At 36.6% G+C, this 24,958-nt stretch overlaps 1 protein-coding gene across 1 annotated transcript in view; it reads right to left on the reverse strand.

Moving 5' to 3' along the window:
* Positions 1-24,958, reverse strand: part of BIRC6 (baculoviral IAP repeat containing 6) — a gene marked incomplete at its 5' end in the record, with an annotated part of 189,395 nt that overhangs the window by 137,539 nt on the left and 26,898 nt on the right. The window contains 7 exon segments of the mRNA XM_082481945.1: positions 415-593; positions 872-1,003; positions 2,258-2,389; positions 5,216-5,376; positions 9,743-9,968; positions 13,400-13,549; positions 22,707-24,101. Of these exon segments, the coding sequence (XP_082338071.1) occupies positions 415-593; positions 872-1,003; positions 2,258-2,389; positions 5,216-5,376; positions 9,743-9,968; positions 13,400-13,549; positions 22,707-24,101 (2,375 nt within the window).

Here is a 24,958-nt window from a genome sequence, read left to right on the forward strand (position 1 = left end):
AACATAAAATTTAATGTCTTGTAATTTATTATGTTCTAACCATTCTAATAATGTCCACAAGACATACACTGTATCATCCAATCTTACAACTACAACTATCAACAGTAAAATACACACACAGAGATAAAAATCTTTGTAAAAGGATGAGCTACAGCAGCTACTGAAAACACTAGTGGAAACAGAAATTTCAAAAACAAGTGCTCAGAATGGGCAACAGACCTTTTCAACTAACTTTGCAAAGAAGAAACAACTTAGAGATGCTGAACTCTGATTCTTGAAGGTGTTAGTGTCAACCCTTACAAAAGTCATTTTTAATGGATCTTAATTCTCCTAACAGTTATCTCATATTCAGATTACATAAATCATACCAATTCTACAACTTCAACACAAACATCTTTCTTGGCTATTCGTTACCTTGCCTGCTGCAACTTTTGCCAACAAGGAAGCAAGGGAATGGCCCTTGTTAGTCTGAGGTTTTAGAGATGGTATTCTAACAACTGGTCTAATGCCACCATTGCAGATTTCTTCGGTTCCTCTGTCATTCACTGCTTTAACATGAATTAAAAATGAACGGTACTTGCCACCAGCCATGCCTATAAGTGGAAAAAAAAAGGGGGGTGGTGAAGAATTTGCATAGTTTACTAGGGCAAGTTGTAAACACATCTCAACGTCACAGATATAGTATACAAGCAGAGCTCAACTACATTAATTACAGTACTTTAGCATCACTTTGAAAAGGTAGCTCACTATTGCGTTATACAGCCAAATTCGTCAACGTGAAAATAAATACCAACCAAAGTCTGACTACAGAAGCATAAGATAAACTTTAGCCACGTATACTTCATGTGAGTAGCATAATAAACTGGCTTACCTTTAACAAGCTTTGGGCTTGTTAGTGTCAACATTCCAGCATGTCCTGATAGATCAAGTCCAGTAGCCAGCCATACTGGACCGCAAAGTATATCTTCTTTGTGTTCCTCCAGGAACGGACACAATCTAAGACCTTAAAATACATGAGTAACATGGACCTGAATTACTCATGTGTAAGTCCCAAAATCTGATCATTTGCATGGGTTAAAAATACATCATGTCAAACTCTGATCACCAAATACTAAATCACTAAATATAAACTCTACATCAAAAAACTAACAATCACTTGAGGTACACTTTTAGCCATTTTCCAGTGAAATCAATAAAGTTAAGTTTTCAAAGCATTTTCAGTTATAGTATATGGATAACATGTATGATGACTGGCTCATAGCCAAAAAATGCACAACTGATGAAATGATGAATCAATATATTTTGATCCATAACTCTCACTGGGTCTTTTCTGAAGCAGGACAGCACTGTTTAAAACAAACAAAAAAACCAAACCCCAACTAATTTGTTTCTCCCACTGTATATTGAAATTATCGTTCACTCATCTTCTGCCTCCTTCTCAGCATGAAAAACCTCCTTCCTTTCTTTTATAACCCCTCTGATCCCCCTTCATCCTTTGCAACACCGTTCTTGGAGTCATAGAATCATATAATGGTTTGGGTTGGGAGGGACCTTTAGAGTCATGCTCCAGATAAGCCTGATCACATGAAAGGACAGAAGGTGTAAAGTAAGACTGTTGAAAGGACAAAGAAAAAAAGTCATAGTTCTGGAACTGATGCACTCCAACTATCAATTCTTAAGTCTGTAGCTCTCCTCACTCACATCTAATCTGATTGCCTTTCAGAGTCTCTCTAACAGATCTTGTGGAAGAGTACTGGTTAAACAGAAAAGGTTACAAAAACAGGCACAGGAAGTCTATACAGCTGAAAAATTAAGATGACTAGTTATGAATTCTTTAGCAGCTGTTTATATTTCTTGGTTTACAGCAGCAGTCTCTACAAAAGACATGTATGCAAAGAAAACTTTTAATAAAAGTAGCTAAGGAAACCAAGTAAAATACTGCTGGAACAGGGTTTAAGTTAGAAATGTGCCGGCTCAGTCTACTTTATTTCTAAGCTCAAATAAATACTAATCTGCTTTTAAGCACTAAAAGTCTCCAGAACTTTTTTTTCTTGGTGTGTTTGTGTTAAACTTTCAACTCATACAGTAAACAGACCAGTGAGAGAGGCAACACTGAACAGGGCTGAGAAATCAGTCTATTTTAAATGGTTGAGAAAATTTTGCAGAGAAATTCCAGTATATCATTAAAAAAAGAAAGAAAAAAAAAAAGAGCAAGCTCATATTTTAAACAAGGTATAACAAGATAAATGAAACTTACATTGTGGTTCCTCTACATCCATATACTGCATTTCTTCACTAAATTCAACCAGTCCTGGTTTTCCATTTCTCTCCACTTCAATATTATGAGCTGGAGATAAAGGAAATGTGATCTGTCTATCTACTGCTGCTTCTGGAAATAAAAATATTAGCAAGATTTCATAAACATTGCTTAAGGCTCACAGAAAACAGAAGCAGTAGTGTTCGTAGCAAATTTATCACCTTTCTGCCCAAAACGCTATTTCTAATATAGGCATGTTTTTCATATTAGGATTTCAACTGAACTTGCAGCAAACGGCTAAAAAATATTTCTTCGCATGACCTGTAAATAGCCTGCTTTACTTTAACACTGTCCAACTTATTTTCTCCTAATAATCAACTGCAGATTACACCTAAGTAATTAGATTCCAGTATTGAAAGTTTGATAATTTAAACTGAAAATAACTGCATTGCTCCTGCTGAACATCAGATATTATTTTGATAACACTTGAGTACAGCTCTTTCTTTTAATTAAACGGTTCTCATGAATCATAGATGAAGAGGACATGCAAGCAAATGAACAAGAAGCATATACAGCAAATTAACTGCCAGATCAAAAACATTAGTTCCAAACCAGAAGAATTATGCCTCTGGACTTCCTATTATTACACACTACACATTTAACTGGTTCCAGGGTTCCTGTTGTACAAAAAACAACTGAATAAACTCTCCCCTACAGATCTTCCTTAGGTCTTGTCTTAAAATTTCAGTTCCTTCCTCACCCTATGGAGGCAGAGAAGGGAAGGGTGGGGGGGAAGTTAACTGAATTTCAGTCTGAAGATTTGATACCTTTTCAACAGCCACCAAACAATCCTGAATATTACTTTCCCCTGGGATTAGGGCATTTTGGTTAATATCCAACACAGATATAAATTATCCAGATTTGCCTTCCTTTACACCGAAATCATTAGCATTCTTTCACTCAAGAGCGCGTAGGAAACAAAAAAAGGCAAATGTCATTAATGCCCTATCCCAACATCCAAGAAATTGAAAAAGGCTAGGAAGCAACTGCAATGCCATAACACTTGAAAGGATGTCAGTTAGTTGAGGGTCCCCAGTTCTACCAAACTAAGAAGAAACAAAGGCCTTCCCAAGGTTGCCTTGCAGGCATTCTCACATCCCCCAGACCTTTCCAGACTTCCTGCGTATACCCTGGCAGTCCACTCCATGCTTTCTCCACCCTATCTATAACAGAAAAAAGCAAATTCCACCACACTGCAGGTAAGGAAGTGAAATGCCACTTTCTGGAAGAGCTCTGTCATGTCTTATGTTCAGTATGCTGCAATGTAAAGCATCCACAAAAAGCTCTGGCCATTTATTTCACAGTCAAATCCCATGTCAAAGAATTACCAACTCATGGAACTGTTTGCTCAGCAATATTTAAAACTGAAACATTAAGGAAAAGAGTATAGCGTTTCTTTTACTGTTTTGTTTCACAGGCGAAGATTTTCAGATTAATTCTGACATCCAGATCTGCAAATGGACTGAATGCTAAAATTCATGCCAAAAACAAAGCAAGTTCCATTCAGAAGAGCAACATGGACTATCTGTTCTATTTTTTGATTTGACAGAGGAAAATTCTGCCACATGTTAAAACTAAGGTTTTGCTTCAAGAATTAAACAAAGGAAGAACCTGCAAGAACATCTGTTGACTGCTGTCCTGCAGTCACAGCCAGCACTTCTGCCAAAACTGTTAAACCATATTGTATCCTAAAAGAATGCATTTGGTTAACCACCAATTTATAGGATTTGTTTATAAAAGTATCCCAGTACACTTTTTTTTCTTGTTAAACACTGGGAGATGCTAGAGTGAGATGTTGTATGAAACCATGTCAATGATATTTGGTATGCCTGTATTCCTTTTTAAAATTTACAGCTCTGTTACCCTTGTTTAACTGGGGTGCTCTTACTTAGCATAAAAAAAAAAAATAGAAAAGGGGAAAAAAAGAAGAGCTTTTAAAATTATGGTTGCTGCTGTCCCAAACACATTTTATATGCAGCAGCCAACTTCATAATATTCAACAGCAAGATTTCTCTGAAATACCAAGTTCCTAGAAGCTTTTCAAAAAGAGATGGCCAGATAAAGATAACCAATCAATGCCTCAGTAAAACAAAGTGCTGCATGTAACTCCTCCTGTCCCTAGCAGACCAGGCAGCAGGACATGCAATGAACATGCTCACCACAGGAAAATCCCAGTGGAGGCACCAACTCTTCCACATCAAAGCGACTTTTCGATTACGCTACCCCCTCACAGGTTCCCTGAGAGCTAGTAAGATGCAGAGTCCAGCTAGGAGCCTTCCCAAGGCAGAGCATTCATAACTTTGGTCCACCCTGTCAAAGCTCCAAGGAACAAAGGGTGAAATCATGCTGCAGCTTTCGCGTAGCTCAGTTAATGAGCCAGATGATGACAGAATTGCCAAGGAAGCCAGGTTTTATCTACTGTCATCAAAAAAAGCCTTGCTATTTTCTCTTATGCATCCAAGAGGCACTGGCAAATAATTTCCTTCTGTAACTTAGAATAATTTATTATAATTTTTAAAAATATATCAAGAACTTAAAAGAGCACCATTTGTTTCATCAGTCAATCTCTAGGATGATTTACAAGTGACAGCATTTTTTTTTAATGATTGTAGGATTCAAGCAGTACAGAATAATTCAGTTCAACCTTTTTGAGCTATGCACTTTTATTTGCATAAAATTCAGGACTTTGAAACTGTTTATCCAGTTTGTTTCCCCAATTTACATTCAAACACAGTAAGTGAAAACAAGACCGTGATGCTGAGAAACAGAATAAAATGGAAATAAGTAAACTCGAAATATTTACACGATCTCAAGCAATTCTTCTAATACACATCACATAGAATAATGAGTTTGAGAAAAGAATTAATATTCTAAAAGATGCCTTAAGTTCTTTCTTACCATTGACTTTCCCTAAGCCCGGAGCTTTATTTTTCAGTAAAGTCACTTGAATCTGGGGAATGTTTGTGATGTTCGAATTCAAAACAAATTTGAAGTCCACGTGTCCAACCATACAGGCTTTTGGTAGAACCAGTTCAAAGACATGCTCATCCCAGCTGTTACTGTCAGGAACAAAGACGACAATGACCCAGTGTTAAGAGAAAATTCAGATGAAGCAGGCAGCATTACCCAGTGCCTTTTCCATCTGTGCACAATTTTTTTAACAAGAACAACTTATTTTGCATTAGTTGACACCCACATGAATTTCCGAAGTAAAAGTCTTTCAAGCCACAGTTAACCACATTTATTTTGCGAAGAACACGTTAAAAGCCAATTGATAAGAGAGGGCAAATCCATGTTCAAATAAAAGTAGCAGTGAAAAGATTCCCTATTACCTTCATTACAGTACTGTTTACATATTACTACAAATACCAGTTACTCATTTCTAGAAAAAAAAGGAATGGGCAGGTGGGAGGAATCACTAAAACCAGATATACCCATCAGTGAAGTGTATGAAAGCACAATAGTAAATACCTTACAATCTCTTAAGTTGGCCTTCTCAGTTTCTAAGTGTTAATGTCACTTTCCAGTGGTACAACAGTGACATGCAGGACACTCAAAATACTAGCTTCAAATTATCTTTTTAAAATATATTTGATAATTTATACAGTATGAGAAGTGCTTCTTACCAGATAGATACTCAGAAGCCTGCGCTGTGCAAAATGGGTACAGCTTTCTTTTAATGAGTCATATTTTCCTTTTGAAGCCAACTTTGGTTTACACTGAAAGTGTAAACTTAAGATAATAAGTACTCCTCAATGATCAGTGCCATAGTTTGATAGACTACGGTTTGCAAAAAATAGTTCAAACCAAACAGCAATTCAAATAAAACTAATCACACAATTGTCAATTTGTATACATTTTAAGAATAACTGTGCTTCCTGATCTTCTCAATTTATCAGTAAATAATTTTTTGAAGAGTAGTAACTTTGATAGCCTGCGATTATTTAATTGTATAACAGAACACTAAGAAACCGAGTATGCTGTTATAAATATTGGTTAGATGTTTTTCTAACATCTAAATTACAAAAAGGTATTTTAAATCAAATAACATGCTACACATTGAGTATTGTGCAGAAAACCATTTTAAAATAAATGAAGGATTGGTACAAGTATATTTAATTCTTTGAATTTTTTTTACAGTAATATCCCTGAAGGCCATATCTCCCTGAGGCAAGCATAATACACTTATAACATATTCCATGTACGCATAATGGCACACCAGCTTTCCAGAACAAGCAACACAGAAAGGCAGTGATTTTGGGAGGAAAGATGGACAGAAGAGGAAGACGGACAGAAGAGAACTTGTGGTTATGATTTAAGAAGGAACAGTGAAGAATTTTCAGCTAATTGTAAAATAACTCAGGTAAATAAAATATAATGAAAATTTATCCAACAACTCCAAGGAAAAAAAAAAAAAAAACTGTTAGCAAATGTAACATTAAAAACAAAATCGCTCATGCCTGCTTTCTGGATTGGAGAATATGTAGCCCAGTGCAAAACAGGGAGAGGTTTGGGGTGTTGTTTTATGTCTGAGTATTCCTATAGGTGTCATGCAAAGCATGGACTGAATGAGACATTCAAAGGAGCAAGCCTTCTGAAAGACTAAGTAATATTCTGCTCATCCAGTTTAAGATCTAGTACAAAACCAGTTAGTCTGCAGTACTCTTTTGTAGTCTGCATGTTGCATATGACAAATACCGCCGTACCGAATTACAACTATTATTTGTCTACTCCAGAAATCTATTTTTGACAGAATTCAGCAGCAGGTTCCCCAAAGGAAGTTTTAAGTATCTCTCAATAGGCATGTACAGAAGAATGATCCTCCATGAAGGTGTCACATTAATCCAATAGTGAAGACAGTTTCTTATACCTGTAGCAGTGAACTTCACAATCTAATTCTGTGATGAGTGAAAAACTCCCCTTTAAACAGTTTTTTTAATTTCTCATAGGTCTGTTTAAATGTATCCTCTGTATTTGTGTGTAAAGTTTCAAAGCAGCAAATTAATTTACTTCCTTGTTATTTTCTCAATATTTTAGCATATTCATCCTAAATACCACTTTTCTGATAGTCTAATGCAAGTTCTTTTTAGCAACTTACCTCACCTTTGAAACCCTTCTAAGTCTACAGCATCTTTTTAAAGAAGAATACACAATCGAGACTGTGTTCTAAATGCAAATATACCGTCATTCTCACAACTACAAAATACTTTCCAACATACTTAATTCCTTTTCTAGAACACCTTATCAACGTTTGATCTTCCACTACCACTGAACTTTGAGCTGCAGACCCATTTCCAGAGTTTAAACAGTGGAAAGCACCCTGGTACCTAGTTCCTCCTTCTTTCACATATTTTCAAATGCCTGCATAAGATGAATACATAAAGTATTTCCTATATAAATTTGAGAAAAAGCCAGGAAACTCAGATGTCACTGTTTTATCAAACCACATTACAAATTCACGTACTTTATTTAAAAGGATTAACCCAATTTAACATTTCAGTTAAATTATCACTGAAGGGGAAATACTGATATTTATTTAATTCATAAGGTAAACCAGACTCTGCTTTTTCTGTTGTCTTTGTTACACAGCCTTTTTAAAATAACAAAAGTAGGATTGAAGGAGCATGAATGTAATATAATGCCATTCCCTAAAATACATTTACAGGATTATCGCCTTCTATCTATTCGAGAAACAAAAGAATTACCATATCAAATTGCATTACTCATCCAACTCTGTAATCCCACATCTCGACAGGAATCGGTATGAGACACTCAGTGAGGAGATAAAAGGAACCTCATATTAAGGACCAACAAAATAATGCTAAATCAAAAAGTTTCTTCTCAGCTACCTTTTAATTAAGAGCTAATGTTGCTCTCAATCTCAAGATTGCATATTCTATCCTATGAACAAAGGGACTGTAATTTAATCATTTTCGTCATGAGTCATTTAGCAGATGTCAAAAGATTTCCAGCACTAAATCAAAACTTTTAACTTCACCCTTTATGTTCTTGTTTTACTTTCCAGCAGCCATAATTCTTTTCCTCTAATGAAACAATATTCATAAGTTAATGTCCTACCTATCACCTTCCAATTTACAGCTATTACCTTCACTGTTCGCTTCCTTACATCTTCATATCGGTAGCTTCCTACTTTTCAACTGTTGCTGAATACACTGGATAATCAATAGTTTTAACTGGAAGTTATTTTGCAAGGAACCACCTCCTTTCCACTTGTTATATAAAGAATATTTTACTCACACAAAGCAAAACCACAAGGCAGATAAATAAATGTTTTAAAGCCTATAACACACTGCGAGTTTTTAGCCATAGATTATGAACATTTAATTAAAGCAAGTTCAGCTCATGTTAGTTGTCAGCCCTGGAAATGCCTGCAACTATTACCTTCCAGACCTGTTTTCCCACCTGGAATGTTTCATTATCACATGCTAGCTTCCACTTATTCATACGACAAGCTTTTTTCCCCCACATATGATATCTAGCTCCCCTAGCAACCTTTGGCTATTTCATTGTTTGCACTGTATGGGTGTTTAGATTCCACGTTACTATCCTAATCTTGTACATCAGTGGGACAGATGTGTGACAGCCTGACCCAAAAGATCAGTGCCTTATTATGCATGTGTCTTAATAAAACACAACTTTTATCTATATTTTGTTTCTTCAAGCATTTTTCAGAAAAACTATGCAAAGCTACTTCAGGTAGGTTTTAAGCATCTCTCCAAGGAGACTGCAACACTGCTCTCCTAGTCTCTAGGATCCCAGAGGAATTCCAAGTTCTCATGCCATGGGTAAAAAAACTAAGAAGTACTACACATACCATGTTGGTGCAGTTCATATCAATGAAAATACTGCCTGAATTTTAGCACAACTAGGGCTCTATACTGGCTTATGTCAATGTCTCCTGTATAAAGGTTTAACTTGAGATGAACTGACATAAATCCAGAGTTTATCTTCACATGTTAAAATAAATTACAATATGATTTTGTTTAGGACAACTAATTAGTCATATGGGCACCTGCAGCTTGCGTTTTGTGATTAAAAAATGTGCTAAGAATGTGTGTATGCATAAGAAGGGTGAATCAGAATTTTATAGAAACAATCAAGAATATCTGTAATTCTGGTGAATGTGCTTGTCTAATTATATAATGAAATGACACTGTTTGGCAAACAAAAATACATGAATTCAAAACTTGACTTTTCAATTTGTTTCAAGGTACACTAAAAAAACTCCGGCAATCTCACGAAGACCTATAATGCAAACTACCAGATAGGGATTATTATCTTTGAAATCACACATTCTTAAACTTGCACGCTACTTAAAACCAATTAAATTGCATGAAATTTGTGATTATACCAGCTATACGAACTAGTTAAGGAATACACACGTGATTCTTTTTGCACTGTTACCTGTCTGTCTGTAGCTTCCAAGTTCGAGTATGCTGGGCTGCGTCCCCATGGTGCTGCTGGTGCAAATGCTGAGGATGCCGCCTTTGCTGCTGCTCTTGCTGGACTTCTACCCAACAGGGAGGAACAGTGGCAGAAAACCGTGGCGTCAAAGTCTCAAAACGGGTCAGTTCCACCAGGGACGTCAGTGTTTCAAGGGAAAATGACTGGTCCACCAAAAGATCAACTCCTGAATAATTACAGAACATACATTAATTACTACATTGATATTTTTTCCAGAACATCCTATGAACAGTTTGAAATATATCCAAACTGTTCTAGGTAAAATTTAACTACATGTTATATGAAGTTTCTAAAAAAAAAAAACACCAAAAAACAACCAAAACCAATCCACAAAAAACCCCGCACGCAAACAAACAAACAAACAAAAAAAGTCAAACAAACAAACACAAGCAACCAAACAACACTAGCCTTCAAGTCAGTATCCTTTGAAGACAGCTCATTTGGAATACATTTTCTAAGTACTGAGAGCTCTAAGCATGCCATCTGGGATTAAACCAGAAGCATCAGGAAAAAGTAATTTGCCAGCTATACTTTGATGATGTAAAGCTGATTAAAACTTTTTTTTTTTTAATACCTCTGTTGACTCAGATGAAAAAAACATGAAAGTTTTTCATTTCATGAAGAGAGATATATGGAATTACTATGCAATTGTAACATTTTTATCACTGTTTAAAACATTACTTTGGCACCTTCTTATCAATATAGACTTGTTTTATGGTGGATTACTAGAATGTTTTGGAAGGCTCCCAGTTTAGCTTAAGAGAGGGGTAAGAGAAAAACAAACATGCTTTATGTAATGCACTTAAAAAGACACTGGGCCTAGACAAGTATTTTGTCTTTTTGTCTTCATATTCCAAGTCTTGTCCTGAGGAAACAAGAATATTAATTGAAGTAGTATTGAAAACTAAAATATCCCAGGGAGACAAACACCTAATGAAACAACACAAAGAAACTTTGAAAATAATCAGATTTCCTTAGAAAAATAAAAATAAATTGAAAAGTTGAGGGAAAATAAGATATGCGCAATGTCAATTTTCTTACATTTTTGAGAAAATCTTGTAAAGGAGCGATGGTTTTCAAAAGGAGAAAGTTTGCTACCTGACTACTACTGTCACCATCCCAGGAAAAAAACAAAACAAAACAAAAACACCAACACAAAAAAAAATCCCCCCAGTTAACTCTGAACCTAGAAACTATCTTGCAAAGCAAGCCAGGTTAGAAACAAAATAATAACAAGATTACATCCTCCAAGTTGAGAGTAGAAAGACACACACAATTCTTCCCAAAAAGTGAAGAAGCTTAAGAGGAGATACACAGAGTCAGGCAAAAATTTCACTCTCATTGCAACAACTATTATTTCAGCTTTTCCATCTAGGAGGCAGGAAAATGTTGAAGAGATTAGAAGTAAAAAATGCTTTAGAAATTTAATTTCAGTAATACAGGAAACACCTTCATTTTTTTTTACTGCCAAATGTGAACCTCATTAACTAGATGACACTGCAGCGACAACTGAGATCATAGCTCAAACTGTGCAACAATTCTGTCATTGAGGAGACAAGATTTTTTTTCCGCTTCATTCTCCCTCCCCTCCCAACAGTAACAACTACAAATTCAGAGTATTCAGAGCAACCATATGTAATGAGGTATCAACCCCTAAAATTGAAAAACAAAGGACTTAAACTTTCCAGTGCTGTCAGATACACTTGGCTGCTTTTGCAAAATTACATTACTTTTGTTATATTGTAATATTGAGTTATGACAAGCTGAAGTTCTAATAGCATAATTATTTCTTTATTGGCCATTAGCAAAAGAAGAAAGGTGTGGAAGAAAGCCACAGACTTCTCTCCCTCGGATATGTACAATGGTTTATTACCTAGCAGTTTTCAACCTTCAGGAATGGCTCCTTTGATGGAAAAGGGAAGGAGCAGGAGAAATTCAGTCCCTGATGCAGAGAAGAATACAGCAACTGCTGTACTGCTGCCTACAGATAATCTTATAACAAAAATCTTATAACCTTCCCTCTTTTGATCACCTCTTGTGGAGTAAAATTAGGGTCATACAAAGACAGCACAACACAACTTAAAGTGTTACAAGGCTGGCAGCAGGCAGGGGTTTAGGGAGAAAGACAGCACGTAGCCTGTTGACAACAAAGATGCCATGATCCAAAATGGTCCTGTACTGACACTCAGTACTCTCCCAGCTTCTTTTGTCCCCTACAGCTACAGGCAAAGACACGCTCCCCCTTCCCCGACATACACACACACAAAATTAACTTCTCTGAAATAATCATATCTACGTGACTGGCTTATTTCCATTGTATCATTGCTTTATCTTCATGCTTTACATTATTTATTCTTGTATTTTATATTCTAGGTCATCTATTCCCAGTATATCCCTATTTCTGTCCCAACAGACATGACCAAAACCTCCAAACTCCAACCCAACTGAAATAATTGTGCTTTGCGTCTCTATCTTCAACAACTGCAGGTTAAAACAAAATGAAAAACATAACAGTTTTACAGCTCTCTCATAAACAATTCCCTTTAAAACTCAAAGCAAGACTATACACAGAGAGAGAGAGAGTTCAAAAACCTCAGCATGACTCGAATATTCCTCTGACTTAACCAGCAAAGTTAGATCTGTTGTTAAGTTTTAGTAGCATGTTATCTACACTAAAGCATCTTTGATGAGCGTTGAGAAAAGATCAAGAGGCCCATACAGGAGCTCCCACAACCTGCATACTCACTGTTCTCCCTTACAAGCAGGGGGAGCTCCTCACATTTTTACCCTTCTACCTGACTACAAAAGGAACAACCCACTCACCCGACTCTTCATTTTACCTAAGTGGGCCACAATACTACAAAAGGCAGCAGGGTGGTATATGAGAACTGCAGTAAAGATAAGACCTACAATATGATGTTTAGGGTAGAAATAGGATTTGGACAATTAGAATCAATTATTTCTTGCTGCCCAAGGCAGACAACCTTTCCAGGAAGGAAACTAGTAGGTAAATGACAGCACAATTTGAGCATAGCTCAACCCAGACAAACTGCTAAAAGCAAAAATCCAAGAGTTCACATCATAAGCCTTATTTATCAACAGCAACTGCACTGCTTGAAGCATAGAGAGCATCAGTTTCACTGTGTGCAACAATACCTGTTGAATACATATTTTGTACAGTTTTATTAAATAGATCTGTACAGCTTCTGCATGAAATTTTAAGGCAATTTTATATAATGAATATATGATTTTAATTCCAAATAAAGAGTCCAAGCCTACTTAAACCAGGAGGGAAGCTCAGTGCCTGCACAATTACCTGTTATTCCCTGTCTGCCACATGTAAAATAACATGTTGACATTGGAAAAAACAATCAGTTATACAAAAAGTTGGGGTTTTTTTTTAATCAGGAACTGCTAAAGTGTTATGCTTGTACATAACCAGTGATAGACATACAGTAACTACAGAACTCCAACTTCAGGCAGCAAAAAAGTAGAAAGCAGCACACTGTTAAATAACTCAAAATCATCTTAATATGCAACTTCCAAAACTCACAAAAGGATTTTTACTCACGATACATTTAAACATGTGCAATTTACCTGTAATGCCTGGACTAGAAGGGTTGGATAAGGGCTTGGTGCCTTCTGATGACTGTTCCACACTTTTGGAAAGGGATCCATCTACAAGTATATCAGCTTCATCTATGTCATCGCAGGTCCCTCCAATCTGAAGAAAATGAAGTTCTCCACCTAAAATCATCACAGACAACAAAAGAGGCAAGTTTAGACAGGCATACAGCTAAACTCAACCCACAAGACAGGCTTGCAGTTGAAATTCTACACAATTATGACAGTAATTATGCAGGACCTGAAACCAGTAAGATTATATAGGAATACTCATTTTGCTTTACTACTGCAAATTGTTTCTGGGTAAATGCAAAACAGAACTACAAAAACACTGACTCCAGTTGTGAATGGCATCAAAGGAAAAAAGAAATATTAAGGGGGTTAAAAGGTAATTAACTAAAGAAACCTCAACAGGAACCCAAAATCATAACCATTATGACACTTTACATAATCCAAATAATGCTTTAAACAGAAAATATTCCATCGTTGTCAACATGTCCATCAAGGCCTACACTGACTCATTTGTACTGGTTGCATAAATTTCCTCTTAAAGTTCAATATTGGAGAATTGAAAAATCACTTCCCTGCTGAACTCTCCTAACTATGAGGGTCTTCACATTCTTTCATCAAACCTGGAATTATAACACTGATCAGGTCAACAGTCAAAAGAGCAAGACCAAAATTTTCAACAGACACAATGTTTTGATGGAAGCTTGAAATCATTCAAAGAAGTTGCCCCTTATTGACCACTACAGATATACACAGATGAATTCTGTCATTTACAGAGAAGTCACCAAGAAGTAATGCTCAATTTTACATAAGGCTGGGGGGAGAGGAAGGGCTGTTAACAGTTTCAGAAGTTACAAAAATCCTTATCAGTAGGATTTAAATAGGAAAATCCTAGGGTACGCCTTCCAAAGTTTTTCTGAAAATTGATTACAGACTGTTCTTCAGCATCTGACTAACATGACAAACCCTGTTATGCAAATTATCCAGGTAATCTGAAATAAACAAACTTGAGATAATATATGTAATAAAAACCCAAGATAAAAGCATAATCAGCAGGTACACGTTCCCCACTGTGAGGGGAGTGAAATAGAGAGCGACAGAGGGGCACGGCGAGGCAGAGAGCGAGCACTGAGAGGCACCTCTAGAGCTGGCAAAAGTTTTTTTCTGGATCTCAGTAAGAAAGGCCTGACAACAAATGGCTTAATAAAACAGCTGTTTTAACAAGACAGAATAAAACGAGGAAAATAATAGCTCAAATGACCAAAAAGGAAGAACCTCTCCATGGACAGGACCTACATGGTGTGCTGTAGGAAAATCCACCCGGGGTCTGGGTGACGCTGCACGAAAGGAGGGCTCGCAGCATCTGAAGGGACTTGAGATTTTCTCACTATTTATATTTCTCCTTCTATTCTATCTCATTAAAACAGCTATTTCATTAGGCCATTAAGGCATTTGTTGGTGGGGACTTTCTCACTGAAATCCAGTAAGAAGCCTGTACTGCCCCCTCTCAGCCCCAACCCACCCCTGGTGCAGAACAGTACATCCCAAGTAGATCCCAAGAGTGGAGGGGAAAAAAACAGTTCTAGCAAATAACACTTATAATGAGCTTCCTTAAAATTAAACAGCTGACAAATGAGCAATTTTCCTCACACAAAGAGAATTAGGGACACATTAGAAAACACAGACCTTGACAGCTTCATTTGGTAATAAGCCAAACCTCAGTTTGTTTCCTGTACTGTTTACTGCTCAAATATCAATGATCAGAATGATCTCAACAAGCAAAACCAGATAATCCCCTGTCCTGAAAGTAAAGTACACCCTAATGCAATGGAAGTTCAACATACTGACTTGCACCAACTGCCAGTTTTATGGCTCACAGCAGGAGAAACGCTGAAGAACTTCAAAGGTGTGGATTTTTCTAAGGGAAAGTTATGCCAAGGTCTCACTTATTCTGTAGGTGGTTGGGTAGGGTTTGGTTTTAAAGAAACAAAACCTTAGTTCTCAAACCAAGTTTCTGAGTTTCTGTCACTAATTAACAGCAGCAAATAATGTCCTTACCATTTTACTCATATTACAAGAGGAAAAGGGACTCAGAATCCCTGCATTCCTGAAAGACTCCAGCACTTTTCCAAGAAAAATTCTGTGTTAAACTTGAGATATCTCACTTCCTCATGTTTGTTTTTAAAAAGCTTCCATAAAATGAAGCTTATCATGAACAACAGTATTAGCCTATAGAATTATTAGTTCTTATGCACATTTTCCAAAACCCTGCAGGTGGCTCGGCTCCTGTATCACAAAGGAGGCATTTGTTCTCCTAGAACATCCAAAGATGACCTTCTGATGATGTACACTTAATTTTGTTTCAAAGATACCATAGTTCCTGTAATCAAGTGCCAGGAAAAAAAAAAAAAATCTGTGCAAAAGTCAATGCTGCTTCTTTTGTGTTGTTTTTTTGGTGTGTTTTTTTTTTTTTTTGGGGGGGGGGCACATTACTACTAGCTCATAGAATGCACTAGTAAGCTGAAACAGTGATTCATCTCATGCTTTCTAAGTCTAGCCAGGTAGCAAACATCATAAGCAGTAGTTTAGCTGAAGACTTCTCTGCTTGCATCACTTTGACAAAGGTGATAAATGCTTCTGTTGCACTATCAAGAAGATACAAAAGCTGACGCTGACATACTCAGTGATCGCAAAGGAGAATAATTGGAAACTGGCATCATTACACTTCCTGAAAATAACGGGTAATATATTAAAAACATTGTTAATTTAATTCTGAATTGTATTTAAAATCTGTAATTTGCTCGGACTCAAAAATCTGGTGTGTTATACAAACAGAACATAAGAATCATAAATCCATCCAAATAAATCCCAACCTTCATTCTGGCAAAACAGCTATTGGTTTCCAGGAAAGCAGCACTGGCACAAGTTAGAGAACATGTCAGAGCCTAGGTCACTGCAGTCAAAGCCAATCTGGTGAAATGTTCAGTATCCTGAAGGTATCCTGCACTCTGGCAGGAGTCTGGAAGAGTGACACAATTGTAGATAGCAAATCACAATAGAAGGACATAGTTGAACAATACCCGAATAGTTAAAGGAATTAAGAAAACAAAGCCATACCACGGGGAAACTATTCACTGAACAACTTAAGAGTCCTTCATATCTCACCACTGGGGTGTAGAGAAAGGGTTAGCTCTAAACCTACTTATTCAGAACACTTGAAAAATGTCCTCAAGAAAGCTTCCCCAAAACCTCACTCCAACAGAATTTACACTATTCTTGAAGATTTCAGCTGCAAAATTCCATTCCGCCTTAAGAAAAAATAGAACGCAATTAAATAGTGACAAGTGAAAGTTACTATGCCAAGCAAGAAATAATTAAATGCATTATTACGGGATGAAGAAAAATCAGCTAGCCAGCAGTTTTGTAAAAGAGGTTCTTGTGAGTCAGAAGATAAACCTGATTCAATTTCCTGCTCAAAAGTGCAAACATGCCACTATGTATACAAGCACGGTATGTACAGGCTGCAGAGCTGCTAAGGAATTCTTTTCCATTCAAAGGCATCTGTAGGATTACTGTGCCTGATTTTGGGTATCTCATCAAGAAACACATGGACTGACTTGAGCAGGTTTGTTGAGAAGGGAGAGTAAGGTGTTTTGTTTTGTTTTTTTTTCTTTCAAAGTCCCTGAGGAAAGTTTAAAAGGATTGGAGAGATTGGGCTTAAGAAAATAAATGGTTGGAGAAGGACAGTACCTAAATAAACTCTGTCTTCTCCTTTTTTGAAGCAATCTCTTTGCCACGTTCATAAAGGATAGTAATGACTCCAATCAGGAAGATGATACAGGCTAAACAATAGGAAAAAAAATCATTTTCAAGGACAGCATGCGGTAGAAAAAATGTCATGACTAGGTTGTTAAATCTCCATGTTGAAGATCTTCAAAAACAGCTGATCAGTACTCTGCTTCTGAATAGGCAAATGTAATTGATCCTGACTTGAAGATGATCTCTTAGCATCACTTCCAACACTAGTTCTGATGTGGAAAAAACTCTACCTCTCCCCCATCCCATCAGACCCCATTGCCTATGAATGCAGACAACTGAAAATGCTAAATTGATTCCTGAACTTCAAATACACCGGTATGCAAGGCTGACAAAGCCCAATGACATGGAAGATGCAAATAAGATATCCAAACAAAATGGGAGAAAAGCTACAGAGAGTAGTTAATACACTATAGACAACTCAAGAGCAAGCAACCTGTTATAATTGAAAGGTACAACATTTGGGGGAATCAATTCTCAAATATACGAAAGTGCCATCCAGTTCTGCCAGGACTTGCAACAAGAAAAATTAGCATAGGCAACTCACTTTTGACACACCAAACTCCAGTCTGAAAAAAAACACTTTCTCCAACTAAGGGGAGTAACTAGAAAAACTCTTGTTACAATGTAACACTGCAGGCAAGAATTTAGGGGAATTATATATAGAGAAAAGAACATTAAAAAAAGCATAATCACAAAAGACACCTAAAGAAAAAAGTGCTCATAAACAAAAGTGTAAAAACAATCAGTAACAAACAAAGGTACATGATGGATTACATTCTGTGTTCATAGTCTTCTTTTACAGCTTCCAACTCTAATTCAGAAATAGTCAAAACCCAAAAGAACTGATCCAATGTGGTCTAGGAATAGCTGTGTGTGAGAAGCCGATTATGGAACTTCATTCAGTTGGAGCTGGACCTTTTTTCCTGTCGGCTCTGAAGCAATATAGACAGAAAAGAGAACTGCTAGAACAAAAAGGCACTAGAGTTCTTCCTTATGATGAAAACAAGTAGAAAAACTTCCCTTTTTTTTTTTTCCTCCTGCTTTTCCCCAAACTATTTCCAAATAATAAACTGAAAATATAACTAAATTAATTTAGGGAACTACTGAAGAACCACTTCTTAAAGATCAAATTGACTTTCCGTTGAGAAATACTTTGCCAGATGTAAAGCAAAGACATACTAGCATTTTCAACAGGACTCAACAGGGAAATAATTTACTGTAAAATCTTTACTCAACACAGACATTCAAAAACTAGATTTGTGAAAGAATTAGATTGCAAATTTCACAATCAAGGAATGTTTCACTCGCTCACTAGAAAGAAGTCAAGCAGATCATACAGATTTTAACACCTATTCAATCAGTCTAGCAAGGAAGTACCTGCTTCACTACAACACCATAAACATTTCCACTCCTCTTAGCATTTGTTTGAAATTCCACCTCACTTTTCTACTCAATAATATTTCTTCAGACACTGAAGTTCGTAACTTGACAAGGGAGAACGATGAAAGACAGAAAATGAACAATTCTTAATGATCTTTTTAAAAATACTCCCAGAAATACAAGCATACACAATTTTCAAAACTGCCAAAACAAAATACAAGCAGAGATTTGCACCTTTATATTAGATTAAAAAAGAACATTTCAGATACACTTCTTTTTGCACTTCGTTCCATATTCTAAAGCAAAGTTCAACAAAATTACCTGCAAGGCAAATACCGCTAAGCAGCTAAACTAAGGGAACGACCCAAAACAAACACAACAAAAGAAAAAAGTAGAAAGTATGCTGTGGACCACTTTCTTCAGTAATTTTTGGTAGGACTGTAATTTAAAAAAAAAGAAATATGATTAGATGAAAGCTGAGATATGAAGACAGTGACAACTGTAGCTCTGGAAACGTATGCATCCAAACCAAACTATATCTGATCCTCTTAAACACCAGATAATAGGCTTCAAATATCATCAAAAGACCACCCTACAGCTATAATCCTATTCAAAACCAATACCTGTCAACCTACTGCATAGTTTTATAACAAAAATTTTACTTATTTTGGACTCTAGAAAAGCAAAATTTAAGCTGGTTTATATTAATGACACAAGGCAAAAAGTTTAAAACCCCCATACGGTTAATACACAAAGCACTACTGAGAGGGATATTAACTATAGTTTATCTTGGCCAAGGGGAAGAGAAGAAAGCAAAATAGAAAGACATTAAAGTCCACTATGTTTCCTTAACAGAACTGGAACCAAGAATATACTTGCACACTTGCCCCCAGAGGTCAACTCCAGGTTCCAGAAACAGAGAAGCACCTGAAGCTGACACCAAGAGGTAACGTTTTGAAGCAGGATAATAATTATTCCCAGCTCACACAGATGGAGGTCTAGATGGAGGTCTAAAACATCTTTACATAAAACCACTCAAAACCTGAAACACCCATTCACACACAGGTTTCTTTTCAACTATATCTTAAAGGCAGCTATGGGAAAAATTATATGATCTACCAATGAAAATAATATGTCAACAAGCAGGAGCAGCAGGAAAAAACCCAAGCTATTCTGCATCCAAAACTTTCAGACATTAAAGTACCTCTTTGCCTACTCCCACCATCCAAGCAAGTAAGCAGGAGAGAACAAACTGCTCAGCTCATATTCTTGAATAATTTCCAGCATCATCCAAGCATTTCCAGTGCATGTAGGTTCTAAATCTTCTACTTAACATTTTCACTTATGTCTTCTTATGTCTTCTAGCTACTTGCTAGAAGGATTAATGTTAAATACATCGGTGAATATAGCTATTCTACTTTCAACACACATCTTCCTAATGCTGTCAGATTACAGGCACAATGCCATACGTGGCAGTAAATATAGAGGAGCTAAGACCTCAAAGTGATTTTGGCACAAGCCTAAGAAAACTGCACTTAATAAAAAGTAATAACTATTTAAAAATTATCTTCAGCCACCTAGCAGGTAAGCAATATTACCCGCTTACAGCAGAAAGATTAAAGGATGACTACGATTCAACACAACAAAAATTATGCAAAACTTATTCCTTACATTATTATTCAAATGTACAATAAGATAAAGAATAAAAAAGTTATAGTAATAGTTGATTTTTTATTTGATTTTTCTTCTAGCATTCCTGAATTTTATGCAGTACAGTTATTTATAAACATTTAAGACCAAATAATTATTTACAAAACTTCATACTTAGGCACAAGGTTAGGACTCTGAGGCTTCAGACATATCTAGCATCAGACCCTGAAATCCAGGCTTCTAGTGGACATTGGTCCTTAAATATTTAAGATGGATTTGGACTTAATTTCTCAAAAGTGAGAAATATTAAATCAGGAGAAGTGGCTGAAATGTTAAAAAAGGAATAGAAATTGAAAGCTTCTAAAACATTTAAACAATGAAAATAATGAATTCTGAAGTTCATTCTGATTTGGCTGCAAAGCAGAAAAATCAAGTTCCAAATAGAGGTGCGGTGGGTGTAAATGAAAGGTAAGAATAATCAACAGATAGAAAAAAAGAAGAGTTATCAAAGTACTATATTCAAAAGAGGAAACTTGAGGGCAGAGGAATACCTGTGGCATATAAGACTACAGAAGAAAAAAAAACAAACAACAAAACCAACAAAATCTCAGCCATCTTAAAAGCTGCAAGAACATAAGAAGTCACAGCAAAGCTATTTATAAATTACTAGATGGATATTATAACGCTCTCAGAGAGGAAAAAATACAGAGATATTTACTGAAAAAGCAGAATGATGTGGTTGTCTACTATGAGGAAGATGAAGTATTCTCCAGACACTAACAGAGGTGGTGGTTATCTAGGCAGAAGAGACAAATACTTCTACACACACAGATGCTCCCAACTCAACACACCTGCATAGCTTACACTCAAAGTCCCAAAACAGGTTTAGATAATACCAAATGCTACACAAATGTAATTATCATACACGCTAACACTGCATGGGAAAGTACTGTGCACAGTAACAATAAGGCCTTTAACTTTTATCATTACTCTTAAAACACAAGACAAACAGAATCAATTTGAAAGAAATGAACAGTAGTACAATTCTGTAGAAAAAAAAAAACCTTAGCACGGTCCGGGATTTTTTTAAAATGAGATTGCAGTTTGATCAGCAAAGTATTGGTAAAAACATGGATATGACATACTAACAGTTTTCAAAGGCAATTAACCTTTCCATTAGAGTTCCATTTTAACTAGGAAAAAGCGTGCATTATTAAATAAAGCTAAAACAGTTTAATAGACATTTCTTCAAATACAGATACCAAAAGAGAACAATTTAGTAAATATGAATGCTTCCATTGGGAATCTGCAAATATAAACACTAGTTGCTAACATGTGATGTTTTCATCCATACTAAAAAAGCAAATCAAAAATCTCCACTGCTACAACTCTTGGTAGGTAAGTGCCTACACAGGGCCTTTAACAGACATGAGATTTTTACAACAAGCCTTACTTTATCTGTTGAAAATAACAGGTAAATCTGATTTGAGTTGAACAACTGCTCATGGGAGGACTGTGGAATCAACATGACATGAAAGGAGGAAATGCGTCAACCGAAATTCTTCTAGTAGAGATAAATTTCAACATGATATTGGTGGGAGTTCATTTGAAATGTTTGAACCGTTCCATCACCTTAGCCTCCCTGAGAGGCTAAGCATTTCCACCAGAGCTGCATTCCAGTACAGGAGAACTAAATGAGACATTGGTGCCTGGAGGAACTCAGCTAGATGACAGCTAGAGCTGTGTCCACTGTCTCAGTGTGACACAAGGAAGCAGGGAGGTGGGAAGCAGTTTAGAGACTTCTAACAAGCAGCAGTGGCCTGGACTTGAGTTACGCTCCCCTGCTACCTGTCCCCTTCCCCCAGAATGTCTTGTGTTCATTTTGAAAAAGACTTAACAGTCCTGCATGGATAGTCTGGCTCTCATGCTTATATGCTCAAGAGAGCATAAAAAACAGCTGAAGCAAAAAGCTGAAGCAGAACCAGCAGTCCTATCTGAAAGAAGATGCAACTGACCACTGGAATAAGGTATAAAAGCGTTATCTTCTCTGTCCTCTTGAATATCGCCAATAACAAACAGAAGACATTTTTCTGAAACGTGGATCTCTAGCACAGAAATAATTATATACGATAATTACTTTTATTTGCTTTGGATTTAAGAAAAGCTTTGCCTCTACAAGAACAAATTTACAAGTACACTGGACATACCCAAGAGGTATTCCATTTTAGAGATTAAAATCTACATTCAAGATGAGGAATTAACTACAGTCCATGCTCCCTAGAACAGAATTAAACTGTACATAAATTAAATGGAATTTGCCTATTACTATTTTGAAACTTAGATTCTAACATTCTATAATATAATCCAAATACAGCCAAATCAAGCATTAAAAAAAAAATAAAAAAATTAAGAGAAGTCTTACCTTTGGTGCATGCACATAATCTGTCTGTGCCCGAACAGTATATCACAGAGACAAACATATCTGGTTCCTCAGTGCCCTCTTTTTTAGGTGGCTCCACTTTGGCCAGAATTTCAAAGTTCGAAAGATCTAGTATTTTTACATATCCTCCCTGAGTAGTTATTACCAGGTGCCCAAGAGTCGAGATCTCAGATCTTCTCTCTCTCCCATTGCCATTTTTAGAAGTTAATTGTATTTCCTCTACAGGCTCCTCACAGTCATCCTCTCGATTATCCAATATATCTGGTGGGAGCAAAATCATTGAGGTAATTGTGTCTTGGGGGTCTTTGATATGCTGGATTTTTACCGGTTCCTCCTCTAGAGTAACTATTCTAGTGGCATAATTCATCTTATAAAGCACTAGGTATCCACCACTAACACTTCTCTGTTCAGGTTGAATTATTAAAGGAGTTGGTACATCTGCTGGTGACTCATGTTGGATTACATCAATACTCGTGCCATTCACTACAGCAAGACTTGATTCTAGTTCCCCCTTCCTTCTATTACATAGTGCCGAGTTTAATTTATTTAAATTATTCAAGGCCTCTACTTGATTTATTGCACTCAGAGATTCGACAGGGCAAGTCCGCAGTCCTACTAACAAATGAACTCCATCTGCACAAGGAGTGATTGAATCTACACACAGGTTCTCCTCCTCTGCAAACTTTGGCAGACGCAGGCACTGAACCAAAGTCCCAGGCTTGGGAACCATAGAGCTCCACTTGTCCGAGTCCGGAGAAGTTAGGTTGGCTGCAGCATCTGCAAACTGCTGAATGTAAGTCACAGGGGGATCCTGTAACAGCAACTGTTCCTGACTGTCCAGCTCCATTTCAATGATCTGTGGAACTGTGAAACCATCATCGTGTATACTTTTACTCATAATATTGTTCATCTGTGAAAAGAGTTTTCCTGCTTTTTCATCAGACTCCTTAATGCTGTATAGCAGCAATACAGGTAAAGTCCTCCTTACCAGAGGGGAATTCAGTTCTGAGTTAGTGCAGGATTCATTGTCAGTTGATCCCTGTTCCGAGACACTCTCACCTCGAGTCCTACTTAAGCCATCCAGTGACCTCTGAGAGTTACTGCTAACAGGAGAGGTAGCAGGTGATTTGTATGTTAATAGACCTCCAGCTAATAAACAAGGAAAGGGAATGTTGTGTTGTTCTAGATGTTTTTCCTTCATCTTGTCACTCTTACAGTTGGCCAAACAGGGATTTGCCCCAAGTTCTTCTAGATCCTTAACCGTGTCTTCCAGAACATTTGCAACAATTTCCCACTGAAGTTTTTCAGGTTGCTGAAGAACACTGAGAGCTGTTATATCAAGACTGACTTCCATAGTTTCTTTTTGCGATGTATGCCCTTTAAAACAAAAATGTTTAACATAATATATGTTCAAAAAAGGAATCATATTGCATATATTATGGACTTATCCTCATAATTAAGTAAAAAGTCACTGTTGTACAGTCTCAATATGTTAAACACTTTGTATGTTAAAGATTTGATAGTCAAGAAACAATAAAAGAGGCCCAGAAACATTCCTTCCACGTAAACTAATGGTTCTCCTAATTTTATCAACAAGAGTGAAAGTAAAGATAACAGGACATTAGCCTTTGTAACAAGTCTCCCAGTTAACAGCATTATCTTTCTACAAATTATTCCACTTGGCTAGACCACCACACTGAAATCCAACTAATCTAATCAACAAAATTCATTATTCCCCTTCCTTCCTAGACAATCCAGTACCACAAAATATCTGCAATTCTGCAGATTCATTCTCCAATGTTAGTTGAAAAACATGTCATTTTACTCTAAAATTTGACACTTCCCACCATGTAACAGATCACCTAACAGCAAAAACCCCAAGCTATTATAAAGCAAAACCCAGTAAAAACTTGAGAGCCTACTCAAACAAAACAGTACTGCAAGGATAATAATGAATCAGAAGAATTCAACTAAGTAACACAGAGATTTAAAAGACTAGAAGGACACTGCACAAACCCATATTAAGAGGTGATTTAAGCATAAACGACAGAGTACCATCTTTGCTAATACTTCTGTTGAAAAAAATCCTTGTATATGCACATGATCTTTTTTCCCCCCACTTGCTGATCCTTATTCAAAGACGTAAACTGGATTATGGAAAATAAGCATGTAATCCATCCACCAAAATTTCTGATTCAACCTCCAAGAAAATAACACAAGAACACCATGCATAG

Source organism: Vanellus vanellus, assembly GCF_965231255.1.
Source record: "Vanellus vanellus genome assembly, chromosome: 3".
NCBI lineage: Eukaryota > Metazoa > Chordata > Aves > Charadriiformes > Charadriidae > Vanellus > Vanellus vanellus.